The sequence below is a fragment of the Panulirus ornatus genome, chromosome 5 (assembly GCF_036320965.1).
Source record: "Panulirus ornatus isolate Po-2019 chromosome 5, ASM3632096v1, whole genome shotgun sequence".
In the NCBI taxonomy this organism is placed as follows: Eukaryota; Metazoa; Arthropoda; class Malacostraca; order Decapoda; family Palinuridae; genus Panulirus; species Panulirus ornatus.
The window spans coordinates 5,199,609-5,226,102 of record NC_092228.1 but is presented as its reverse complement, the minus strand read 5'-3'; the positions used below and the strand labels follow the sequence as shown (position 1 = coordinate 5,226,102).

The window sequence follows — 26,494 nt, the reverse complement described above, 5'->3', positions numbered from 1 at the left end:
CCACGCGGCCACTCACTCACACCTGCCAGTAAGAGCGCCTTTTGTAAACAGCTGATTGAAACCGCACTCAGGTTAGTTTATGTTTCTTGGATTTGAATTGGTTCACGAGAGTTTTGACCATGTTGATATTATGAACTGCATTTAGAATGTCATTCCATCCACTCTATGTAATGAACGATCTTGGAACGATCGTGTTAGCTAGACTCTTAAGTGTTAGCCAAAAGCTACATGTCTGTTTTTCTTAATGTATTTTGTGCTGAAATATGCGTATACTTGTAATTTATTTTAAAGAAAGTTTCCTGTCTTCAAACATTTGAAAACCCTGCTTCAGCGAGGTAGCGCCAGGAAAACAGACAAAAGAGTCCACATTCGTTCACACCGTCACTATGTCATGTTTAATGCACCGAAACCACAGCTACCTCTCCACATCCAGGCCTCACAGACATATCACAAGCCTTGGTTCAGTCCAGGGTTCAGTGCAGGGGTTGAGAATGGGCAAATGAGCGTCGGGGTGACAGAGTATCGTTAAATTTTAGGGAAAATAAAAAAAGATGTTTTGGGAGGAGGTAAGTAACGTGCGTAAAATAAGAGAACAAATGGGAACATCGGTGAAGGGAGCAAGTGGGAAAGTAATAACAGGTAGTGATGTCAGGAGATGGAGTGAATATTTTGAAGGTTTGTTGAATGTGTTTGATGATGGACTGGCAGATATAGGGTGTTTTGGTTGGGATGGTGTGCGAATGAGGGCCAGGGAGAATGGTTTGGCTAAGAGAGAAGAGGTAGTGAAAGCTTTGCGGAAGATGAAATCCGGCAAGGCAGCGGGTTTGGATGGTATTGCAGTGGAATTTATTAAAAAAAGAGGTTGACTTTGTTGTTGATTGATTGGTAAGGATATTTAATGTGTGTATGGACCATGGTGAAGTGCCTGATGATTGGCGGAATGCATGCATAGTATCATTGTACAAAGGCAAAGGGGATAAAGGTGAGTGTTCAAACTACAGATGCTTAAGTTTGTTGAGCATTCCTGGGAAATTACATGGGAGGGTATTGATTGAAAGGGTGAAGGCATGTACATAGCATCAGACTGGGGAAGAGGAGTGTGGTTTCAGAAATGGTAGAGGATGTGTGGATCAGGTGTTTGCTTTGAAGAATGTGTGTGAGAAATTCTTAGAAAAACAGATGGATTTGTATGTAGCATTTATGAATCTGGATAAGGCATATGATAGGGTTGATAAGAGATGTTTTGTGGAAGGACTTAAAGAGTATATGGGGTAGGAGGTAAGTTGCTAGAAGCAGTGAAAAGTTTTTACCAAGTATGTAAGTTATGTGTACAAGTAGGGAAAGGAGAGTGATTGGATCCAAATGAATGTTGGTCTGTGGCATGGGTGTGTGATATCCCCTTAGTTGTGTAATTTGTTTATGGATGGGGTGGTTAGGGAGGTAAATGCAAGAGTTTTGGAGAGAGGGGTGAGTATGCAGTCTGTTGGGGATGAGAGGGCCTGGGAAGGGAGTCAGTTGTTCACTGGTGAACAGCTCTAGTGGCTGATTCGAGTGAGAAACTACAGAAGTTGGTGACTGAGTTTGGGGAAGTGTGTGGAAGGAGAAAGTTGAGAGTAAATGTGAAGAAGACCAAGGTAATTAGGTTCAGTAGGGTTGATGGACAAGTTTATTAGAATGTGAGTTTGAATGGAGAAAAATTGGAAGTGAAGTGTTTTAGATATCTTGGAGTAGACTTAGCAGCAGGTGGAATCATGGAAGCGGAAGCAAGTCACAGGGTGGGGAAGGGGGTGAAGGTTCCAGGAGCAATGAAGAATGTGTGAAAGGAGAGAATGTTATCTCGAAGCAAAAATGGGTATATTTGAAGGAATAGTTGTTCCAACATTGTTAAATGGTTGCAAGGCATGTGCTATGGATAGGGTTGTGTGAAGGAGGGTGGACAATATGTGGTGTGAGGTGGTTTGATCAAGTAAGTAATGAAAGAGAGCAGAAGAGGGTGCATTGAAATGGTTTGGACATATGGAGAGAATGAGTGAGGAAAGATTGATAAAGAGGATATATATGTCAGAGGTGGAGAGAACAAGGAGGAGCAGGAGACTGAATTGGAGGTGGAAGGATGGAGTGAAAAAGATTTTGAGTGATTGGGGCCTGAACATACAGGAGGGTGAGAGGTGTGCAAGGAATAGAGTGAATTGGAATGATGTGGTATACCGGGGCGACGTGCTGTCAATGGACTTAACTAGGGCGTGTGAAGCATCTGGAGTAAACCATGGAAAAGTATGTGAAGCCTGGATGTGGATAGGGAGGTGTGGTTTTGGTACATTACACATGACAGTTAGAGACTGAGTGTGAACAAATGTGGCTTTTTTTTTGTCTGTTTTTCCTGGCACTACCTCGCTGAAGCAGGGAGGTAGTGATGCTGCTTCCTGTGGGGTGGGGGTAGTGCCAGGAATGGATGAAGGCAAGTAAGTATGTATATTTACATGTGTATCTGTGTATGTGTATGTATGTATATATGTTGATATGTATATGTATGTATGTATATATGCTGATATGTATATGTATGTATATATGCGTGTATGGGCATATATATATATATATATATATATATATATATATATATATATATATATATATATATATATATATATATATATAATGAGTGGATGGGCCATTCTTCATCTGTTTCCTGGCGCTTCCTCACTGATGCGGGAAAGCGAATAACTAGAAGCATAGTGATGCTGTTTCCTGTGTGGTTGGTAGTGCCAGGAATGGATGAGGGCAGCAAGTATGGATATGTACATGTGTATATATGTATATGTTTTTGTATGTATATGTATGTATACGTTGAAATGTATATGTATGTATATGTGCGTGTGTGGGCATTTATATATATACATGTGTATGTGGGTGGGTTGGGCCATTCCTCATCTGTTTTCCTGCACTGTCTCGCTGATAAATGAAAATAAAATGTATATATATTCCACCACTCATATTCAACCCAGGGCAGGGTGCCAGGCAACCTTGTCCATATGGAGTTTAAAATACACACCCCACAAATCCGGTGTTTATATGTGCACTTCAGTCTCAACTTGGTGGAGGGTGCATGGACTTCAATCTGTTGCGGCTCTGATGGTGCGACAAATTTGTCCATGAACATATTTGTTTATGTGAGGATATGAGTGAACTCAGAGACTGTATGAAATTGATCCATCCAGTGAAAATGGGTTCATTTGTAAAGAAAATATATTTTAAAGATTTTAAAGATACAGTAGGATTAAGATAACCAAACCATTTATTCACATATATTTTATATTCAGTATTTCTCTCTCTCTCTCTCTCTCTCTCTCTCTCTCTCTCTCTCTCTCTCTGCTTGCCATTATTATCAATAAACATATTTTCAGCTTCTGTAGAAAATAATGCAAATCATATGGGACAGTAATACATAAAAAACATTAAGTTACTGAAGTGATTACAACTGTGATTATTAGATACAGTTATTATGTCATTTCTTTAATTTCTTTAACAGCTGCAGATTACTTTTTATTTAACAATACAGACATAGTTATAACAAATAATCAAAACACTTGAATCAATTGTATTAGTAACTCCCCTGCTAACACACTGTCACCCAGCAAAAAACAAAATCCATTAAGTTTCCTTTATTATATTATTTGATTCCTAGCTTGTTGAAGATTTGTGTTTGCTTACTGTTAATCATGTAGTCATATAGATACTAGTAAGAACAGTTAATTCAGAGGAAAGATAGCAAATGAGCTCATACTATTAAGCAAATTGAACTTAAAATCACTTTTCACAAAAATTATCAATGCTAGTAATTGCTTATACTGTATACAAATCATACTAATGATGAGCAGGGAATACTATTAGAAACACATTTCTTGGATTACACTTTTATAACAGGCAAAACACTGAAATCTTTAGAATATTGTTCATAACCTTTGAGAAATACAGTTTAATGAGACACACCACATACTATAAATTTCTGGTCATCGAGCAGTATATCATACTTATTGAGATATCACAGATGTATCAGCAGATTGCATAAATAGTTCTATGTATCTTTATATTATCTCTGACATCATTCTTTATGGAAACTCCCATCGAGGGGATTGCCACAGCAAAAGTCTCCACTTATTCCTGTCCTAACAGGATACATCATTCTACATATTTCTCCACCAAGTGCTCTTTCACTATTTCCCCATATCACAGGTGTTCGTTCTGTTTCCCCATGTCTGGTGGTCGTCTTGTCACATTAACCCCTTTGATCATACTATCGTATATTCTCCTTGTGAACTCCTCGTCTTGCGTTTTCTTCACATGCCCAATCCACCTTAAAGTATTACATTTCACCCACTTTGCCACTCCACAATTCATTTCCTTTTCATTCCCCATCATACTGAATCTCTCCTACACCCTCTTATTTCTTTCTTCATTCTGTCTCACCACATAATACATGCTTTTCCTATGTAGCTCATTTCCACAACCTGGATTCTTGATCTCTGTGTCTCATTCCATGTCCATGTTTCCATTGCATAGGCCAGGGTTAGGAGGACCATGCTGCCCATTAATCCTTTCTTCACTTCCATACTTACACCAATGACTCTTCTATCTTGTACTGCTCTTTCCCTTATCTTTCCTTCCATATCACCAAACTTACCTAAGATAGCTCATAAGCACTTAAATTTGTTCACCTCTTCTGGTCTTTCTCCCCTCATATCTGTAACACAATTACAGATACTTTCTTTTTTAACTCTGTAGGGGTTTGCAAAATCTGTACTTTCACTGTGTTTCCATTCAAACACCATTGCTCTACTTTTACTGGCATTTATCTTCAATTACTTTTACTGGCATTTATCCTCAATCCTCCCCTCTCGTTTTTTTTTTAATTTTCCAAAAGAAGGAACAGAAAAGGAGGCCAGGTGAGGATATTCCCTCAGAGGCCCAGTCCTCTGTTCTTAACGCTACCTTGCTAACACGGGAAATGGCGAACAGTTTGAAAGAAAAAGATCCTAAATCACCTACTTTTGCACACATCATAACATACACATCCCTCTGCAACTTTTCTTCATTTCCAGCAAACAACATGGTATCATCTGCAAACAGGCTTGTCTTTAGCCACCATACCTCATTACCACACTCCACCTCTGCATTCCCCTTCCCAAGTTTTGCTTTCATCTCTCTTATCAGATTCTTTATGAATTTTTCAGGTTTCCTAATATCTCTTTTTATATGAATGGGGGGGTTGTGTAAGATACATGCAAGGGTTGTCTCAAAGTTTCTACTTGAATCCAAGAAAGCATCTACAGGAGCATGTGGAGAGGTCAGTCAAGTAGTTGGGGAAAAATATATATATATATATATATATATATATATATATATATATATATATATATATATATATATATATATATATCCCTGGGGGTATATATATCTCTGGGGATAGGGGAGAAAGAATACTTCCCACGTATTCCCTGCGTGTCGTAGAAGGCGACTAAAAGGGGAGGGAGCGAGGGCTGAAAATCCTCCCCTCTTGTTTTTTTTTTAATTTTCCAAAAGAAGGAACAGAGAAAAGGGCCAGGTGAGGATATTCCCTCAGAGGCCCAGTCCTCTGTTTTTAATGCTACCTTGCTAACGCGGGAAATGGCGAATAGTTTGAAAGAAAAAAAAAAAATATATATATATATATATATATATATATATATACATATATATATATATATATATATATATATATATATATATATATTTCCTTGCGCTACCTCGCAAACGCGGGAGACAGCGACAAAGTATAATAAAAATAAATATATTATTATTTTTATATATATATTTTGCTTTGTCGCTGTCTCCCGCGATTGCGAGGTAGTGCAAGGAAACAGACGAAAGAAATGGCCCAACCCACCCCCATACACATGTATATACACACACGTCCACACACGCAAATATACATACCTATACATCTCAATGTACACATATATATATACACACACAGACACATACATATATACCCATGCACACAATTCACACTGTCTGCCTTTATTCATTCCCATCGCCACCTCGCCACACATGGAATACCATCCCCCTCCCCCCTCATGTGTGCGGGGTAGCGCTAGGAAAAGACAACAAAGGCCTCATTCGTTCACACTCAGTCTCTAGCTGTCATGCAATAATGCCCGAAACCACAGCTCCCTTTCCACATCCAGGCCCCACACAGCTTTCCATGGTTTACCCCAGACGCTTCACATGCCCTGTTCAATCCACTGACTGCACGTCAACCCCGGTATACCACATCGAGCCAATTCACTCTATTCCTTGCCCGCCTTTCACCCTCCTGCATGTTCAGGCCCCAATCACTCAAAATCTTTTTCACTCCATCTTTCCACCTCCAATTTGGTCTCCCTCTTCTCCTCGTTCCCTCCACCTCTGACACATATATCCTCTTGGTCAATCTTTCCTCACTCATTCTCTTCATGTGCCCAAACCATTTCAAAACACCCTCTTCTCTCTCAACCATGCTCTTTTTATTTCCACACATCTCTCTTACCCTTACATTACTTACTCGATCAAACCACCTCACACCACACATTGTCCTCAAACATCTCATTTCCAGCACATCCACCCTCCTGCGCACAACTCTATCCATAGCCCATGCCTCGCAACCATACAACATTGTTGGAACCACTATTCCTTCAAACATACCCATTTTTGCTTTCCGAGATAATGTTCTCGACTTCCACACATTCTTCAAGGCTCCCAGGAATTTCGCCCCCTCCCCCACCCTATGATTCACTTCCGCTTCCATGGTTCCATCCGCTGCCAGATCCACTCCCAGATATCTAAAACACTTTACTTCCTCCAGTTTTTCTCCATTCAAACTTACCTCCTGCTTTGGCGAGGTAGCATGAAGAACAGAGGACTGAGCCTTAGGGGGAATATCCTCTCTTGGCCCCCTTCTCTATTCCTTGGAAAAGTTTAAATGGGAGGAGAGGATTTCCAGCCCCCTGCTCCCTCCCCTTTTAGTCGCCTTCTATGACATGCAGGGAATTCATTTAATCATTTATTCACCTCTTTATTTTTGTTGATCTATGCGAAGATAAGCTTTAAAGATATTCATGTCCTTCATTCTTTGGAAAATGGATAAAAATCAAAGAATTTGACATCACAATGTTTGCCAAAAAAAATTCTAAAAATAATTGTATATTTATCAAAGGAGCACCTAAATCTAATATTTATGAAAAATATGAAGAGAAAAATAGGAAACACAGCACCTGAACATGATATTCAGGCAAACTCATACAATAATAACTATAAAATTTCCTGCTACATACATATGACTCCTCTGTCTTCTGCTTGAATATAGTGCCAGATTTACAAATGATAAGTTATTTATGACAGCATAAGAAAACAAGAGACACTGGACTTTTACAATAAAGTGATGGGAATAGTTTTAGTCTGTGTCCCTTTCAGTATAACAATATCAATTCCTCACATCAGTATTGTTTACCCAAGCCTTAGCGTCCTGCTGCCGTCACATTTAAGGTGAAAGTAATACCATTCACATACTTATTGAAGTCCTGCACTACAGTTGCTCTGTGGATAGTAAGGGTAATGTTATTTAGTCATGAAAAATGTAATCACTGGTTTTACGATGTGGTATTATTATTTTGTGGAGATAACTGTGATTACTATTGTTACAATGTGAATACATTTCTTATTTTTGTTCTGTGCACAAACAGCTGTAGTTACTGTTGTTCCTATATAGTGACAAGTGTAATAATGTTTATAGGTTGGTAACATAGGTAATTTCTCTTGCAAATACGTGGTAGTAGGTGTAATTGTCATAACTATCTGACCATGAAATGGCAAATGTTATCAGTTACGAAAATGTGCTGCTGTAATTAGTGTTGTTATTTAGTGGGCAGAGTAATTTTGAAAAATTATTTCAAAAACTTAATAATTGATGTTTGTTTATTTATTTATTTATTTTGCTTTGTCACTGTCTCCCACGTTTGCGAGGTAGCGCAAGGAAACAGACGAAAGAAATGGCCCAAACCACCCCCATACACATGTATATACATACACATCCACACACGCAAATATACATACCCATACATCTCACTGTACACATATATATACACACACAAACACATACATATATACACATGCATACAATTCACACTGCCTTTATTCATTCCCATCGCCACCTCACCACACATGGAATAACATCCCCCTCATGTGTGTGAGGTAGCGCTAGGAAAAGACAACAAAGGCCCCATTCGTTCACACTCAGTCTCTAGCTGTCATGTAATAATGCCCAAAATCACAGCTCCCTTTCCACATCCAGGCCCCACACAACTTTCCATTTTTTACCCCAGACGCTTCACATGCCCTGATTCAAACCATTGACAGCACGTCTACCCCGGTATACCACATCGATCCAATTCACTCTATTCCTTGCCCGCCTTTCACCTTCCTGCATGTTCAGGCCCCGATCACTCAAAATCTTTTTCACTCCATCTTTCCACCTCCAATTTGGTCTCCCACTTCTCCTCGTTCCCTCCACCTCCTACACGTATATCCTCTTGGTCAACCTCTCCTCACTCATTCTCTCCATGTGCCCAAACCATTTCAAAACACCCTCTTCTGCTCTCTCAACCACGCTCTTTTTATTTCCACACATCTCTCTTACCCTTACATTACTTACTCGATCAATCCACCTCACACTACATATTGTCCTCAAACATCTCATTTCCAGCGCATCCACCCTCCTGCGCACAACTCTATCCATAGCCCACGCCTCGCAACCATACAACATTGTTGGAACCACTATTCCTTCAAACATAGCCATTTTTGCTTTCGGAGATAATGTTCTTCACTTCCACACATTCTTCAAGACTCCCAGGATTTTCGCCCCTTCCCCCACCCTATGATTCACTTCCGCTTCCATGGTTCCATCCGCTGCCAGGTCCACTCCCAGATATCTAAAACACTTTACTTCCTCCAGTTTTTCTCCATTCAAACTTACCTCCCAATTGACTTGACCCTCAACCCTACTGTACCTAATAATTAACCTTGCTCTTATTCACATTTACTATTAACTCTCTTCTTTCACACACTTTACTAGACTTAGTCACCAGCTTCTGTACGAAGATATAAATAAGATCCTGGAAAGAATATAGGTTGGTCCTTAACAAGTATACTTGATGCATAAAGCTTTTGGTGATATAATGTCACTATGGTAGACATATGTAATTATGTATAAAGAATTTGATCAATGCATATAGATTAACTGTTTACGGTTGTATGTGAGGAATACATAATTTTGTTAGTATTTATTCATTTATCATACTTTGTCGCTATCTCCCACGTTAGCGAGGTAGCGCAAGGAAACAGATGAAAGAATGGCCCAACCCACCCACATACACATGCATATACATAAATGTCCACACACGCACATATACCTACCTATACATCTCAACGTATACATATATATACACACACAGACATATACTTATATACACGTACATAATTCATACTGTCTGCCCATATTCATTCCCATCGCCATCCCGCCACACATGAAATGAAAACCCCCTCTCACCGCATGTGCATGAGGCAGCACTAGGAAATAACAACAAAGGCCACATTCGTTCACGCTTAGTCATTTATAATGCACTGAAACCACAGCTCCCTTTCCACATCCAGGCCCCACAAAACTTTCCATGGTTTACCCCAGACACTTCACATACCCTGGTTCAATCCATTGACAGCACGTTGACCCCGGTATACCACATCGTTCCAATTCACTCTATTCCTTGTACGCCTTTCACCCTCCTGCATGTTCAGGCCCCAATCACTCAAAATCTTTTTCACTCCATCTTTCCACCTCCAATCTGGTCTCTCACTTCTCCTCGTTCCCTGCACCTCTGACACATATATCCTCTTTGTCAATCCTTCCTGACTCATTCTCTCCATGTGACCAAACCATTTTAAAACACCCTCTTCTGCTCTCTCAACCACACTCTTTTTATTACCACACATCTCTCTTACCCTTTCATTACTTAATCAAACCACCTCACACCACATATTGTCCTCAAACATCTCATTTCCAGCACATCCACCCTCCTCCGCACAACTCTATCTATAGCCCACACCACGCAACCATATAACATTGTTGGAACCACTATTCCTTCAAACATATCCATTTTTGCTTTCCAAGATAATGTTCTCGACTTCCACACATTTTTCAACGCTCCCAGAACTTTTGCCCCCTCCCCCACCCTATGATTCACTTCCACTTCCATGGTTCCATCCGCTGCCAAATCCACTCCCAGATATCTAAAACACTTCACTTCCTCCAGTTTTTCTCCATTCAAACTTACCGCCCAATTGACTTGTCCCTCAACCTTACTGTACCTAATAACCTTGCTCTTATTCACATTTACTCTCAGCTTTCTTCTTTCACACACTTTACCAAACTCAGTCACCAGCTTCTGCAGTTTCTCACCTGAATCAGCCACCCGGGCTGTATCATCAGTGAACAACAACTGACTCGCTTCCCAAGCTCTCTCATCCACAACAGACTGCATACTTGCCCCTCTTTCCAAAACTCTTGCATTCATCTCCCAAACAACCCCACCCATAAACAAATTAAACAACCATGGAGACATCATGTACCCCTGCCGTAAACCAACATTCACTGAGAACCAATCACTTTCCTCTCTTCCTACACGTACACATGCCATACATCCTCTATAAAAGCTTTTCACTGCTTCTAACAACTTACCTCCCACATCATGTATTCTTAATACCTTCCACAGAGCATCTCTATCAACTCTTTCATATTTATGTGGGATAAATATAATTATCAGGTAAGACAAATGTAATTATGCTACTGTTTTGTATCTGCACTTAATTTTAGTAACTTGAATAGTGTGCCCAAATTATATGGCTTTCACTATGCTGAGCCATGTGTAATGTATGTTGTTAGTGTCACGGTAAGTGTTACACATGTCAGTATATGAGGACAGATGTACCTGTTGTTACTAGACAAGGACTGCTGTAAATAGTGTTTATGTAGGTGGAGACATTACTGTTACTATGTATTGCATTTGTAGTCATCATATGATGATGGGAAGTAAGAATATAAATAGATTGTGGAAACATGGGAGATGTGAATCTTTGTAATGTGTGGAAACATGCAAGATATGAATATTAATGATGTATGGCAATTATAAATATTATTGATACATGGGAACTTGGGAGATATGAATATCATAAATGTATGGAAAATTAAGTGATCATGATTTTGTGATATCACAATTAGTTTTATCACATAATTATAAATAAAAACACTCATTGTGTGGAAATGAGTTCAATGATACATGCACTAAATTTTGATGTGTGTAAATAGTGGTAATATGTTATCATGTATCTAATTATGGTTACTAGTTTTTCACTAGTGGTGGCAGGTTTCATGATTATTGCTCCTGACGAAATCAAAGCTAAAAATGTTATATCATGTGGCATGAAAGTGATCATCTAACATCAGTTTTGTATTTCAAACAACACAGCTCAGCATAAAAAGCTAATTCTAAATTTGACAAAATTAAGATGGGGTACAACTGTTTTTCTATTTATCTGCCTTGTACAGAATAGAATAACAGTTCACTTGGAACCATTTATAGTTGTCCATATAGTTTTAAAGTTTTCTAAACTCACTAATCATGGGTTTTACATTTTGTGTAATACAGTAAAGTACCATCATCTTTGTTGTTAAACTTCTATATGTCATCGTTTGATGCTTTTTTACTATATTTCAAGGCATTTTTGGAGATTCAGTTTCTCTGTTTCTTCCATATTGTAATGTTATTACCCTAGTCCATTTTCTTTCAATTTCCTAAATTTGGTGCTATGCATAAATCATAACACATCTTTCTTCTTATTTTTAAAGCTATGCATTGGAGTTCAAGTTCTCTCAACCTTCTGTGATAATCCAGATATTTCATTCCTCAGTTATGCATGTAAGTAAAGTAATTTTGAATTCTCCTCAGTTCATTAATTCCAACTTTTTTTTTACAGTAACCATACACAAGGGCAGTATCCAGTTTTTCTCCATACACATATATTTACAATGACCAATTTTATCAATACCTTTCTATCTCTCATAGTGAAAATTTTCATTATCAAAAAGCTCATCACTGCCTTTGATAATACAGTTTTCAGTGATCTTTAAATTCCAGCCTTTCAGGTATCATTTTTCGTACTCCTAAGTCTTTAACACTGTTTTTCCTATAGTATCTTTTCCTGTTGGTCCAGTGTATGGTGCCTCCTTAAAACTGTTGATTGAACAATGACTTTCCTGTTAAAATCTTCTCTGAATTCCATGATGTTCTCCTCCAATGATTAAAATCTTCGCTGAATTCCATGATGTTCTCCTCCAATGATTTAGATAACATATTTATATTTTTTTTGCATTAATTTTTGTCTTTTATTGATTGCTGCATCATCTCGTATTACTGTGGTTTCATCTGTAAAATAACCATATATTTTCAGTTCCCAGTGTTTTTATGCCAGATGTCATTATCAAATAATGTTTAGGGTTTTACTGTTCTTGCTGCAAACCTGACAAAGCATCATCACACTTTGTTCCATTTGCTACTACTTTGAATTTTCTGTTTGTTTAAGTCTTATCAATTCATCTTCTTAGTTTACATCTCATGCTATTTTGCTATTTCATCAAACAAAATTTTGTAGTTTATGTTATGAAATGCCTTCCTGAAGTCAGAAAAAGGTGTTCATCCTCATTCCCAGTTGTGAAGCGAACTAAAGCCTGACTTTATGTATTTTTACCCCGAACAAATCCATTTTGGCCTTGTTAATAGTTAAACAGGTATCACATAACAGGCTTCTTGATCAGTCTTTTTAAGACTGTTATTATATATGATGTCATTTTAAGACTGTTATTATATGTGATGTCATTTTAAGATTATTATTATATGCAATGTCAGACTTGCAGGTCTGTTTCATTTCAGCTGAAATTTTGACTTTCTAATGTGTATTGGTGACATATAATGCATTTGATTTAGTGAACATACAGCTTTTGGTATTGGCATTTTTCTTTCTGGTTCTGATACTTTTGTCTTTAAGCTGGTTGAATGCTTTATACAGTTTCCAGATACTTCAGCATTTGTTAGAGTACTTTCATTAAATTGGTTTTAGATATCTGGGAGTGGATCTGGCAGCGGATGGAACCATGGAAGCGGAAGTGGATCATAGGGTGGGGGAGGGGGCGAAAATTCTGGGGGCCTTGAAGAATGTGTGGAAGTCGAGAACATTATCTCGGAAAGCAAAAATGGGTATGTTTGAAGGAATAGTGGTTCCAACAATGTTGTATGGTTGCGAGGCGTGGGCTATGGATAGAGTTGTGCGCAGGAGGATGGATGTGCTGGAAATGAGATGTTTGAGGACAATGTGTGGTGTGAGGTGGTTTGATCGAGTGAGTAACGTAAGGGTAAGAGAGATGTGTGGAAATAAAAAGAGCGTGGTTGAGAGAGCAGAAGAGGGTGTTTTGAAGTGGTTTGGGCACATGGAGAGAATGAGTGAGGAAAGATTGACCAAGAGGATATATGTGTCGGAGGTGGAGGGAACGAGGAGAAGAGGGAGACCAAATTGGAGGTGGAAAGATGGAGTGAAAAAGATTTTGTGTGATCGGGGCCTGAACATGCAGGAGGGTGAAAGGAGGGCAAGGAATAGAGTGAATTGGAGCGATGTGGTATACCGGGGTTGACGTGCTGTCAGTGGATTGAATCAAGGCATGTGAAGCGTCTGGGGTAAACCATGGAAAGCTGTGTAGGTATGTATATTTGCGTGTGTGGACGTATGTATATACATGTGTATGGGGGGGGGTTGGGCCATTTCTTTCGTCTGTTTCCTTGCGCTACCTCGCAAACGCGGGAGACAGCGACAAAGTATAAAAAAAAAAAAAAAAAAAAAAAATTTCTTCATCAATTTTCTTGGGAGGCCACTTTTCTTTGTCTTTGCAGTCTAATCACAGATTCTGTGGCTCAGTTTTTATATGATTTTTTTTCCTTGCAATTGGTTATTTTCTCTTCATTCATTCTTTATTCTCTGAGATTCTATTAATTCTCTGTTTTTCAATTCTATCCTCTCTTTATTTACTCCTGTTTCTTGCTGTTTCCATTCTTATGCTGTGTTCTCCTGTTTGGTACCTTCCTTTTCCCTAGATATTTCCTTTTAAATTCTTCATCAAATTCTCTTAACGTGTCAAAACATTGTGTTGGACTTTAAGGCTTTGTTTTTAAAAATGCTCCGCTCTTTATGTATCATCAGGTATATCTGTCTAAACTTTATTATCAGACTGGAGGTTCAGTTCATTCAGTTCTCAATCCTATTTTGCTATTCCATTTTTTCCTTCCTCCATATTCATACATAGTTAGTAGTTTTTATACTTGTGTAATGTTATAATCTCTTATACTTTTTACATTTGTATCTGTAAAAAGTTACATCATTTATAACATTTTGGTATATAGTTTCTTCACACCACCTTAAACTTCTCACAAAATCTGATCACTCCTTGAATGTTCTCTTTCATCTATTTGTACATACATTTCAGGCTATATCCATTGTTTGTTCCTCATTCTTCCTATTCTTTAAAGTACCAATCATAATCTGCAGATCAATTTACTATTCGTCCACATTTGTTTTGCTTTGGAATATCTCTTCCACTTTTCCAAATATTTCATTGATTTTTTTTCAGTATGTGTTCTTATAGGGTCAAAATATTGCCGAGAGAGAGAGACAGAGACAGAGAGAATCAACAATTCATGTTACCTATTTCCCCACAATCTTATGGCAACACTTTCCCTCATGGCTTTTTTACTGGTATTCATCATTCTTCCCAAGGACCTCCTTAGATTCTATTTACTAAACTTATTCTCCTTTAGTATCAAAATTTTTACTGTTCCTAGATTATGCTTACCAAAAGAAAACTTCAGCTGGACTCATAGGAAAAATTTCAACAGATGCTCGAACTGCAAGTCTCTAAATACTGTATCAAAATTCCAAAACTGACCCACATAGATTTTATGACTGAAGAAAATACTTAATGGAAGATTGTACTCCTTTTTTTACCACTGATGAAGATACTTTGCCAAAGATGACTTTTCACAAATGGCATAACCACAGGCAGGTGGAGACCAGTAACACCATGACTAACAAAAGTCTGAAACAGAATCTCAGAAAAAAAAGACCCCAGCAAAGGATCTCAATAGACAGGCTTAAGAGAAGTCTCAGTCTGGAAATCAGAAAGCAACAAAACAAACAAACAAATTTCAAATTAAGACCCAGATGGAAGAATATGATGGAATATTCAAAATTTCAAAAATTTTGAAGAATTCCTCCCAAAAAATTCTGGCAACTTTGAAAATACATAAAAAGAACTAAAAATTTAAAGCTGTCACCTAAGATAACCCCGAAAGAAAATAACAAGTGACAAAAATATCCTGTGCCAGCATGACATGCAGATTACATCATTAGATCTGTAGGAACTTCTCTATGCTGTACATGTAATTTTTTTCTGCAGTATGTAGTACCATACTAACCCAAAGGTGAAGACTCCTTCTGCTTGTGTTACCCATCTCACAGTGATACTGTTCCTACTATGTGGAGCACTTTGTGTGATGGCTGCATGCTGTGGAGGAATGTACTTGGTAGGAAACATTATTATTATAATAATAGGATCAACATATAAACAGTGAAAATAGGTACATTAACTGTGGAGAAATGTACTGGGTAGGAAATATTATAATTATAATGGTATGATCGACACAAACAGTGAAAGTAGTTAATTTCATTATCTTAATAGTGACAAACTCTAGACTTCAAATAATCAACAATTATATACTTTCTCTCCCCTTCCTTGTCCAACTCTAGGTTTGTTTACCCAAGGATTGCCAATGACTAATGTGAATGAACAAGTATAATATAGAGTTAAGTGGTTAAAAGTGTGTGTGCTTGTAAAAGTCATTACACTCTTAGATCACAAGTTCTAGGTTCAGCAGTAACAACAGAGCTAATATCCTTCAAGAATCTTTCAGCTCATGAAATAATTACACAGTAGAAAGTCATGTCAATAGTATTTACCAAAAGAATACCTTTTCATGCAAAATATGGTACTTTGAGTACCACCATGACTAATTCTAATGATTCTAACATAATGGAAGAAACCTGCTTTATAAAAACAAGTAAGGTGAGTGAATCGAGAGATACAATTAGGGATTTGCCATGGTTGTATACTGTCAGCATGGTTAATTAATTCTCTTTACTAGAGACACTACATGGGAGTTAGGTTTGTTGGTGACTGAGTTTGGAAGAGTGCTTGAAAGAAGAAAGTTAAGAATGAATGTGAATAAAAGCAAGGTTCTTCAGGGTTGAGGGACAAGTTGTTGGGATGTGATTTTAAATGATGGCAGTGTAAATGTACTGTGAACCATGGTGAAATAAATAGAAGCTACCGTATTTGGTATGCAAAGATAAAGTTGCTGTGTGCTTAATCAAAGGAAGAGCTTGAGGGATTGGTAGGTCACTTTAATAATGTGCAGAGGAGGAGATTGATGGAAGTAAAAGCATTTGAGATTCTAGTTTTTGAGGGTTGAATTGCAACATTGTTATTCTAGTCCAAGGGGGCAAGGTTCATCCTTTACAAAGCATCTTGATTTAATCAAGGGGTGAACACATCACATGCAAGGTGTTCAGCCATTATACTTGCAGGGTTAAGATATCATGGTTAAAGTGTTTTGTTCCGATATACTGTTGTAGGTATTAAGACACTTCACAAAATGCTTTGCCATCGTATGTAAAGGGTTGAGACATCAAGCTGACTGTTTAGCCATTATACTCTTAGGGTGAAAACAATTTCTTGGAATTCATCCATGACATTGAATGGGATAAGATTTCATGCTCAAAGTTAATTAATCTATCAAACTTGGGGGCATAATTCATTAAGTTTAAAGTGTTCATCCAGAATACTCAACAGGGTAAAAATATGTTCAGATTGTTCTGTATCATTGTTAAAGGATCAAGACATTATATTCAAAGGTTAACTCTTGGTTGGCAGTGATAATAAAAATCTTATGAGACTTACACCATTACTGCAGAGCTCGACTCTGTTGTCAGAATTGTCTGTTATAAACTGGCCTCCGTTTACATTCATTACAAAGCCTTGGAAGGAAGGCCCTTTCAGCGTCACTGTGGAGAAACAATCAAGGTTACTTCATGCAGATTTAACAAACGGCAGATTACTTTTCTCTGCATCATTTGTGTTTCACTACATTCCAAGCATGATGGTACATTCAGAATCTTTCCCAAATGTTTCATTGTTTACGGACTCCAAATTGTTGCTCATCCTATTTATAGAAGCATTGTACATGCCATCTTGACCATCACATGAATGAAGTAGTCATCAAATGTATGAAGATGTGCGTGAAATGAAGAGGTTCATCCTAGCTAACGAATCAGTTTTATGTTTACAAGATTTTTGTATGAGCAAGGTGAAGGGATTGGAAGCACTATGAAGGGTGGGAGACAACTTAAATATTCTGATACTTTGTGTGTCAGACTACTATGAGCAGCTGCATTATGATTATAACCAGAAGTATTGGTTAACTGACAGCAAACAGGAGACCACAAATAGTCAACTCCCTTCAGGCAGTCTTTTTATTTCTCCCAGCAGTGACAGACATGGTAGAAAAAATTATATATTAAAATTACAACAGTAGGGAATAATTGGTGTACATGGGATGTTCAGTGTTGTAAATGGAAATGGTGAAGACCTTGTAGATTTGTGTGCTAAAAAGGAATGGCAATTGGTAATACCTGGTTTAAAAAAAGAGATACACATAAGTATACATATGTAAGTATGAGAGATAGCCAGAGAGCATTATTAGATTATGTGTTAATTGATAGGCGCATGAAAGAGAGACTTTATTTATTTATATTTGATTGTTCAAGCCCATAACTGATTCATCATTCCTGCATTTCTCCCAGCTAGTCACTCCTGCATCCTCTTACACTTTTTATCCCTCTTCCACTTAAGTAAACAAAAAAATACAACCTATAAGAGTTGCGTATTACATATCCAAATTTGAAGTGATGCTGCTTCATTTGACAAAGCTGCAGACGAAAGAATGGCCCAACCCACCCACATACACATGCATATATATACACATCCACACACGCAAATATACATACCTATACATCTCAACGTATACATATATTTTTTTTTTTTCATACGATTCGCCATTTCCTGTGTTTGCAAGGTAGCGTTAAGAACAGAGGACTGGGCCTTAGAGGGAAAATCCTCACCTGGCCCCCTTCTCTGTTCCTTCTTTTGGAAAATTAAAAAAAAAAACGAGAGGGGAGGATTTCCAGCCACCCGCTCCCTCCCCTTTTAGTCGCCTTCTACGACACGCAGGGAATACGTGGGAAGTATTCTTTCTCCCCTATCCCCAGGGATATATATATATATATATTCTTCTTTCTTTTCTTTTAAACTATTCACCATTTCCCGCTTTAGCGATGTAGCGTTAAGAACAGAGGACTGGGCCTTTTTTGGAATATCCTCACCTGGCCCCCTCTGTTCCTTTTTTTGGAAAAAAAAAAAAAAAAAAAAAAACGAGAGGGGAGGATTTCCAGCCCCCCGCTCCCTCCCCTTTTAGTCGCCTTCTACGACACGCAGGGAATACGTGGGAAGTACTCTTAATCCCCTATCCCCAGGGATAATATATATATATATATATATATATATATATATATATATATATATATATATATATATATATATATATATTTATATCCCTGGGGATAGGGGAGAAAGAATACTTCCCACGTATATATATATATATATATATATATCCCTGGGGATAGGGGAGAAAGAATACTTCCCACATATTCCCTGCGTGTCGTAGAAGGCGACTAAAAGGGAAGGGAGCGGGGGGCTGGAAATCCTCCCCTCTCGTTTTTTTTTTTTTTTTTTTTTTTTTTTTCCAAAAAAAGGAACAGAGAAGGGGGCCAGGTGAGGGTATTCCCTCAAAGGCCCAGTCCTCTGTTCTTAACGCTACCTCGCTATCGCGGGAAATGGCGAATAGTATGAAAAAAAAAAAATATATATATATATATATATATATATATATATATATATATATATATATATATATATATATATATATATATATACACATATATATATATATATATATATATATATATATATATATATATATATATATATATATATATGTATATTTATTATTTTGCTTTGTCACTGTCTCCTGCATTAGCGAGGTAGCGCAAGGAAACAGACAAAAGAATGGCCCAACCCACCCACATACACATGTATATACATACACGTCCACACACACAAATATACATACCTATACATCTCAATGTATACATATATATACACACACAGACATATACATATATACACATGTACATAATTCATACTGTCTGCCCTTATTCATTCCCATCGCCACCCCGCCACACATGAAATAACAACACAGACATATACATATATACACATGTACATAATTCACACTGCCTTTATTCATTCCCATCACCACCCCGCCACACATGAAATAAAAACTCCCTCCCCCCTCATGTGTGTGAGGTAGCGCTAGGAAAAGACAACAAAGGCCACATTCGTTCACGCTCAGTCTCTAGCTGTCATGTAATAATGCACCGAAATCACAGCTCCCTTTCCACATCCAGGCCCCACAGAACTTTCCATGGTTTACCCCAGACGCTTCACATGCCCTGGTTCAATTCATTGACAGCACGTCGACCCCAGTATACCACATCATTCCAATTCACTCTATTCCTTGCACACCTTTCACCCTCCTGCATGTTCAGGCCCTGATCACTCAAAATCTTTTTCACTCCATCTTTCCACCTCCAATTTGGTCTCCCACTTCTCCTCGTTCCTTCCACCTCTGACACATATATCCTCTTATTCAATCTTTCCTCACTCATTCTCTCCATGTGACCAAACCATTTCAAAACACCCTCTGCTGCTCTCTCAATCACACTCTTTTTATTACCACACATCTCTCACCCTATTATTACTTACTCGATCAAACCACCTCACACCACATGTTATCCTCAAACATCTCATTTCCAGCACATCCACCCCCCTCCGCCCAACTCTATCCATAGCCCACGCCTCGCAACCATACAACATTGTTGGAACCACTATTCCTTCAAACATACCCATTTTTGCTTTCCGAGATAATGTTCTCGACTTCCACACATTCTTCAGGGCTCCCAGGATTTTTGCCCTCTCCCCCACCCTATGATTCACTTCCGCTTCCATGGTTCCATCCGCTGCCAGATCCACTCCCAGATATCTAAAACACTTTACTTTCTCCAGTTTTCTCCATTCAAACTTACCTCCCAATTGACTTGACCCTCAACCCTACTGTACCTAATAACCTTGCTCTTATTCACATTTACTCTTAACTTTCTTCTTTCACACACTTTACCAAACTCAGTCACCAGCTTCTGCAGTTTCTCACATGAATCAGCCACCAGCGCTGTATCATCAACGAACAACAACTGACTCACTTCCCAAGCTCTCTCATCCTCAACCGACTTCATACTTGCCCCTCTTTCCAAAACTCTTGCATTCACCTCCCTAACAACCCCATCCATAAGCAAATTAAACAACCATGGAGACATCACACACCCCTGCCACAAACCTACATTGACTGAGAACCAATCACTTTCCTCTCTTCCTACACGTATACATGCCTTACATCCTCGATAAAAACTTTTCACTGCTTCTAACAACTTGCCTCCCACACCAAATATTCTTAGTACCTTCCACAAAGCATCTCTATCAACTATCATATGCCTTCTCCAGATCCATAAATGCTACATACAAATCCATTTGCTTTTCTAAGTATTTCTCACATACATTCTTCAAAGCAAACACCTGATCCACACATCCTCTACCACTTCTGAAACCACACTGCTCTTCCCCAATGTGATGCTCTGTACATGCCTTCACCCTCTTAATCAATACCCTCCCATATAATTTACCAGGAATACTCAACAAACTTATACCTCTGTAATTTGAGCACTCACTCTTCTCCCCTTTGCCATTGTACAATGGCACTATGCACGCATTCCGCCAATCCGCAGGCACCTCACCATGAATCATACATACATTAAATAACCTTACCAATCAGTCAACAATACAGTCGCCCCCTTTTTTAATAAATTCCACTGCAATACCATCCAAACCTGCTGCCTTGCCGGCTTTCATCTTCCGCAAAGCTTTTACTACCTCTTCTCTGTTTACCAAATCATTTTCCCTAACCCTCTCACTTTGCACACCACCTCGACCAAAACACCCTATATCTGCCACTCTATATATATATATATATATATATATATATATATATATATATATATATATATATATATATATATATATATATATATTCTTCTTCATACTATTTGCCATATCCTCACTTGGTCCCCATCTCTGTTCCATACTTTTTTCATCTATCCACAATAGAATCCACGTCTTTATCAATAGTCCATTACATTATCCGTGCCTCAGTCAGGCCCCCATCTCTGTTCCATACTTTTTTCATCTATCCACAATAGAATCCACGTCTTTATCAATAGTCCATTACATTATCCGTGCCTCAGTCATCCACCCATTAAAGTATCCATATCTTAACCATCCATCCATCCACTACAGTACCCATACCTGTATCATCCATCCGGTACAGTGCCCTTTCCTACATCAGCCAGCATCGGCGGCAGCACGGATGGGTAGGGGCAGAAGCCCCCCTTCACTGAAAAGTAGGGTCTCAGCCCACCCCCCCAATTTTGTTCAGACTTAATTGTAAAGAATGCTGCCTCGTCGCCTTCAGACCACCGGTTGTTACTCCAGTGATCTCTCTCTCTCTCTCTCTCTCTCTCTCTCTCTCTCTCTCTCTCTCTCTCTCTCTCTCTCTCTCTCTCTCTCTCTCCACACACAGATACACAGACACTTTTTAGAAGCTGCTGCCGTCTCAGTCCCATACAGGAGGCATATCTATATCATCCCTCATTGTATGGATCATCACATCAGTCCATGTACCACAGTTATCATCGGCACAGCAGTCCTCGTCACCAACCTTACCAGGGCATCACCAGCCACTAAGCCATCATTACCAACCATCAGGGCATAATCACCAACCACTATGGCATCATCATCAACAATACGCACCATCGTACTGTCCATTGCCAGCAGGTTCTACAGTTATAGCGTATTCCCCTTTGGTGTTATCGGTGCCGGAGCCGGAGTGAAGTGGGATGGGGTTCATCTGGCACAGAATTGGACAGCCAGTTTGATATCCGAGGGAGAAACGTGGGAGACTGGCGGTGGCCGCCAGGAGGAACAAGTTTAACAGCCTGTAAGAAGGCACTGAGTGTTAGTTAAGTATAAACTAGGATGGCGCGGAACAAAAAGATCCATTAATGTGACGTATACACACACAAAGACGACACTGGTGAAATAAATACAAACACAAAGACGCACAAATGATATGAAACACACACATAGAACAAGGACTGAATGATGACACACAGATGTGATGGTTGATACGTGAATATCAAATACCATTATAATGAACTGGAGGAGACGCGCAGAAAGATAATAAATGCTTCAAGAGATTAAATGACGTAGAGAAATGAGGTCTACCATATGCAGACATGACGTGTGAGAGATGATACATATACACTTGGATAGAATTACGTGATGACACGTACATAAAGATGACATGAGTTAACGCGCGAAACTATGTAAGGAGATAAAGCCTACATTATAAAGGCATATATATGTAATACGCAAACCAGATAAAACCTACATAATAAAGGCACATATGGAGAATGAACAAACCAGATAAAGCCTACATTATAAAGGCACGTATGGATAAACAAACCGGATCAACTAAGTCGATCCATACTTTAGTGCATCTCTATAAATCATTACCTCTACCACCACCATTGACGACCTCCACCGTCGCCTTTGGTGTGACCTCACCTGGATGAACGGTCCGGGGGCTTCTGGTTGGTCCATGGCTGATGGGGAGTTGGATGGCCTAGGGGTGTTGCTGGGAGCTGAATGGCCAAGGGATTGGCGGAGAGCTGGATGGCCTAGAGGGATGGTGGGAATCTGGATGGCCTAGAGGGTTGGTGGAGAGCTGGATGGCCTAGGGGTGTGGTGGAGAGCTGGATGGCCTAGAGGGTTGGTGGAGAGCTGGATGGTCCGGGTGCTTGAAAGTTTAATTGACGACTTTGATCGTGTTCACAAATTGATACGTATTTATATTGATGAATTTACAGCTAGAAGCCACAGAGTCATATTCCAGCTCATACGTCAAACAAAAGACAAAAATGGGTCTTTCACTATTTTGGATGTATGCTGGACTTACTGGCTACTGGCAGCTAAACGGTGTCTTTAAGCCAGAATCCGCACCAGATCAAGTAAAATACTACAAAAATTGCTCCTTATGTATACTGCGGGATCCTATTAAGCGTAATACACAAAAAATATATATAGTTCAATTTTCAGACAAAGACTTCCTACATTAACCTTAAATGGTGCCCATGTATCATCAGTGCTGGAATAATCAGTCCCAAGATGTAATGAATCTGTGTAAGTCATGGCTGAGCCAGCCATGTAACGCACCAAGTAATGGTTAAACCTAAATTTTCTTGTCACTCCTGTCTGGTCACCCTCCGCTCACTTTCGTCCCCAATACCACACAGCAGCACCGCTTTATATCTCGTACCTTTCTCCTCTCATTGTGTACATCATTCTCACTTCCAAAACTTTTCTTCTGGTTTTGTTTTCAAATTCATCTCCATCTCTCCACATGTTTTTTTAAAAAAAATCCAGCTTCCGCTCTCTCTCTCTCTCTCTCTCTCTCTCTCTCTCTCTCTCTCTCTCTCTCTCTCTCTCTCTCTCTCTCTCTCTCTCTCTCTCTCTCTCTCTCTCTCTCTCAAAACCCCACAACTCCCTTGTTAATGTGAACATCCTACACAAGTGCGGCAACTCCATGAAGTTCACCCTTCCATTTTCCCACCACAAGTTGAGGGGAGGGCGTCGTTCATTCTCTCCCCCCAGCCAAGGCCCAACGCATTGGATGATCTGTAATGGACAATAATTCCAGTGGAGACCATTTTCTCAGGCCGAGCACCGTCACTTTGGAGTCGTTGTTTTCCCATCGCTTCGCCATTAAAATCCGGTCTTGACATGGATTCTCCGAGATTAACTGCGCTGACATGTTATTACAAAATAGTAGCTATCAAATGCTTGATGATGCCGTAACTCAAGGTCTGCAGACGGCATCTGGATGAATGTTTATCCATAATTCAGCACTTGCCTCAGAGTGCACTGACTGTGTATATAAAGGCGCTTGTTTGGTCGACCATTCTTGTACGCATCTTTATTCATCGTTATTTCTTCTTGTAATTACTTCACGATTAGGAAAGAAAATGAGGTGCTTGTTATAGCTAGTCCGTTAGAGCAATGAAAGGATTCGCCAGTTATAATCCACCCACTCTTGGGCGTTGCTACTGTAAATATTAATGGCTCCGTAACTGCTATTGTTGTTCCTTATGTTCTCGCAATTCCCGTGGAGAACATCATTCAGAAACCACCCCCACCTCATCTGTTCTTGAGAATAAAGGCAATGTTGCGCAAGCCCCGCTTGCATTCCTTCAACTATGAAAACAACGTCTGCCAGCGTTACGATAACCTGGCACATGTACATTCAGGATACACAGATTTAAACTGCATTGCAGCCATTTATTTGAATGAGTAGAACAGTGATGTGACTGAGAATGAATTACACAAACTTCATGACGAGAAGAGGACTTTATAAGTGTGGATAAAATAATGACGGTTTTGTCCAGGGCTAAAAATATCATCTCAATCCAAGTTTCCTTTCACGTATCGTGGTTTCGAAATGTAGCTGGAACTGTATGTAGAATCTTTATTCTTGGAGCGCTCATGTTAGACCATTTGAAGTTTTCCAAGTAAGATTTTTCGTCACACTGTTCCACTGTTGTGCTTTTTCTGATGCAAAAAATGATAACGCCATTCTTGCATGCATCTGTCACGGAGAAAACAACTCTTGATTCACTGAGACGTAACTGTAATGTCCTTTTTTTTTTTTTTTTTTCAAAAACGTATCCCGAAAAAAACTACGATGAAACGGAACAACAAAGTAATTGGGAACGTGTTCAAGAAATTTTGTCCTTGTTCACTCAAGGTATTACACTCCGCAACGCATTAAATCACATAATCTGCGCAACTCCTGACTAGGCCCATAATCTGCGCAATTCTGACTAGGCCTAGGAAAGTTGCCGCGATGGGTTAACCTGCCGTTCATTCCTAGACATTTTGACGGTTTGAGTTCGCCAAATAAACTCCAGGTGTTTCTTGTATCATGCATGGTGAATAGTTGCATATCAATCGAAAAATGTAGATAATATTCATCGATATTTGTTAAAAGCCCCGAGAGTTTTTTGTATTTCAGCACGAAGTTTTGGTTCCGTAAAAACGCGACCAGGTTCTCTTCCGAACACGATTAGTGTATGGTTGGGTTTCATTACGGCAACCCTCTAGCATTAATCGTAAGTTTTACAGAGTAGTGCTGTGTATAACACGGAACAATATCCACTGCCCATTCTGTATCATCCCATACATAAGCTATGAATTTCCTGTCCATTGGTATATTAGCGTATGTAATGGATTTAGTGGCCACTGATGCTAATCGATTTGTTTCCATACACTTCAAATACGTGATACATCCCATAAACCGCAAATATTAAAACTATACTTACCAAGTCATTGCTTCCCACTTTCACTTCACTTCGTCTGTATGAGCTTAAGTCCAACAACTATAAGCTTTCTATACAAACTCCTCGTTTATATACCTGTCAACGGCGTTAAGCGCGATGCCACATACGGCTATATCAAAACGATTGGTAGTTTTCATCACCTACAGTGCAAGCTTATCAATCATTAACATGACAGTGGCAAGAGTGTATGTCAGTATATAGATACATATTTATCCCATTGCTTTGCAAATGTACAGTGTAAATTTAACCTTATTCCAAATTAAACTACCTGGCAACTACAAATGTCTCGCGGCGCAACTGAGGCGGAAGGTTAGACTTCGGCCAAGCATTGTGCGAGGTATCTAGGATCGTACAAGGTTTGCCGTAATTTATTTCATGCAATAACCAGACAACGTTATAGCTGGGTTCCACGAGAGCTAGGCAGCATGACAGCCAGGCTGAATAACAACCAGACTTTCACACCGGAGAGCATGACTGCCCGGTATCACCACACCGGGAAGCATGACTGCCCGATATCACCACACCGGGAAGCATG

The 26,494-nt window shown here is 39.1% G+C and overlaps 1 protein-coding gene across 1 annotated transcript; it reads right to left on the bottom strand.

The window, feature by feature from the left end:
* Window positions 1–6,426: 6,426 nt before the first annotated feature.
* LOC139747628 (uncharacterized) lies at window positions 6,427–26,002 on the bottom strand. The gene is made up of 5 exons (XM_071660120.1): window positions 25,942–26,002; window positions 22,316–22,500; window positions 17,180–17,283; window positions 15,639–15,727; window positions 6,427–7,608 (listed from the first exon to the last, which is right to left on the bottom strand). Exons 1-5 carry the CDS (start codon window positions 25,947–25,949, stop codon window positions 7,530–7,532), a joined length of 465 nt encoding a protein of 154 aa, XP_071516221.1. The 5' UTR covers window positions 25,950–26,002; the 3' UTR covers window positions 6,427–7,529.
* Between the last annotated feature and the right edge of the window lie 492 nt (window positions 26,003–26,494).

Excerpts from the sequence above, each read along its gene's own strand:
- LOC139747628 (XM_071660120.1), bottom strand. Across the intron at positions 15,728-17,179 it reads TCGAGCTCTGCAGTAATGGT|CATGCAGCCATCACACAAAG; the intron begins GTAAGTCTCATA and ends ATTCCTCCACAG. Across the intron at positions 7,609-15,638 it reads GAAGGAGTCTTCACCTTTGG|AGCAACTGTAGTGCAGGACT; the intron begins GTTAGTATGGTA and ends TACTATCCACAG.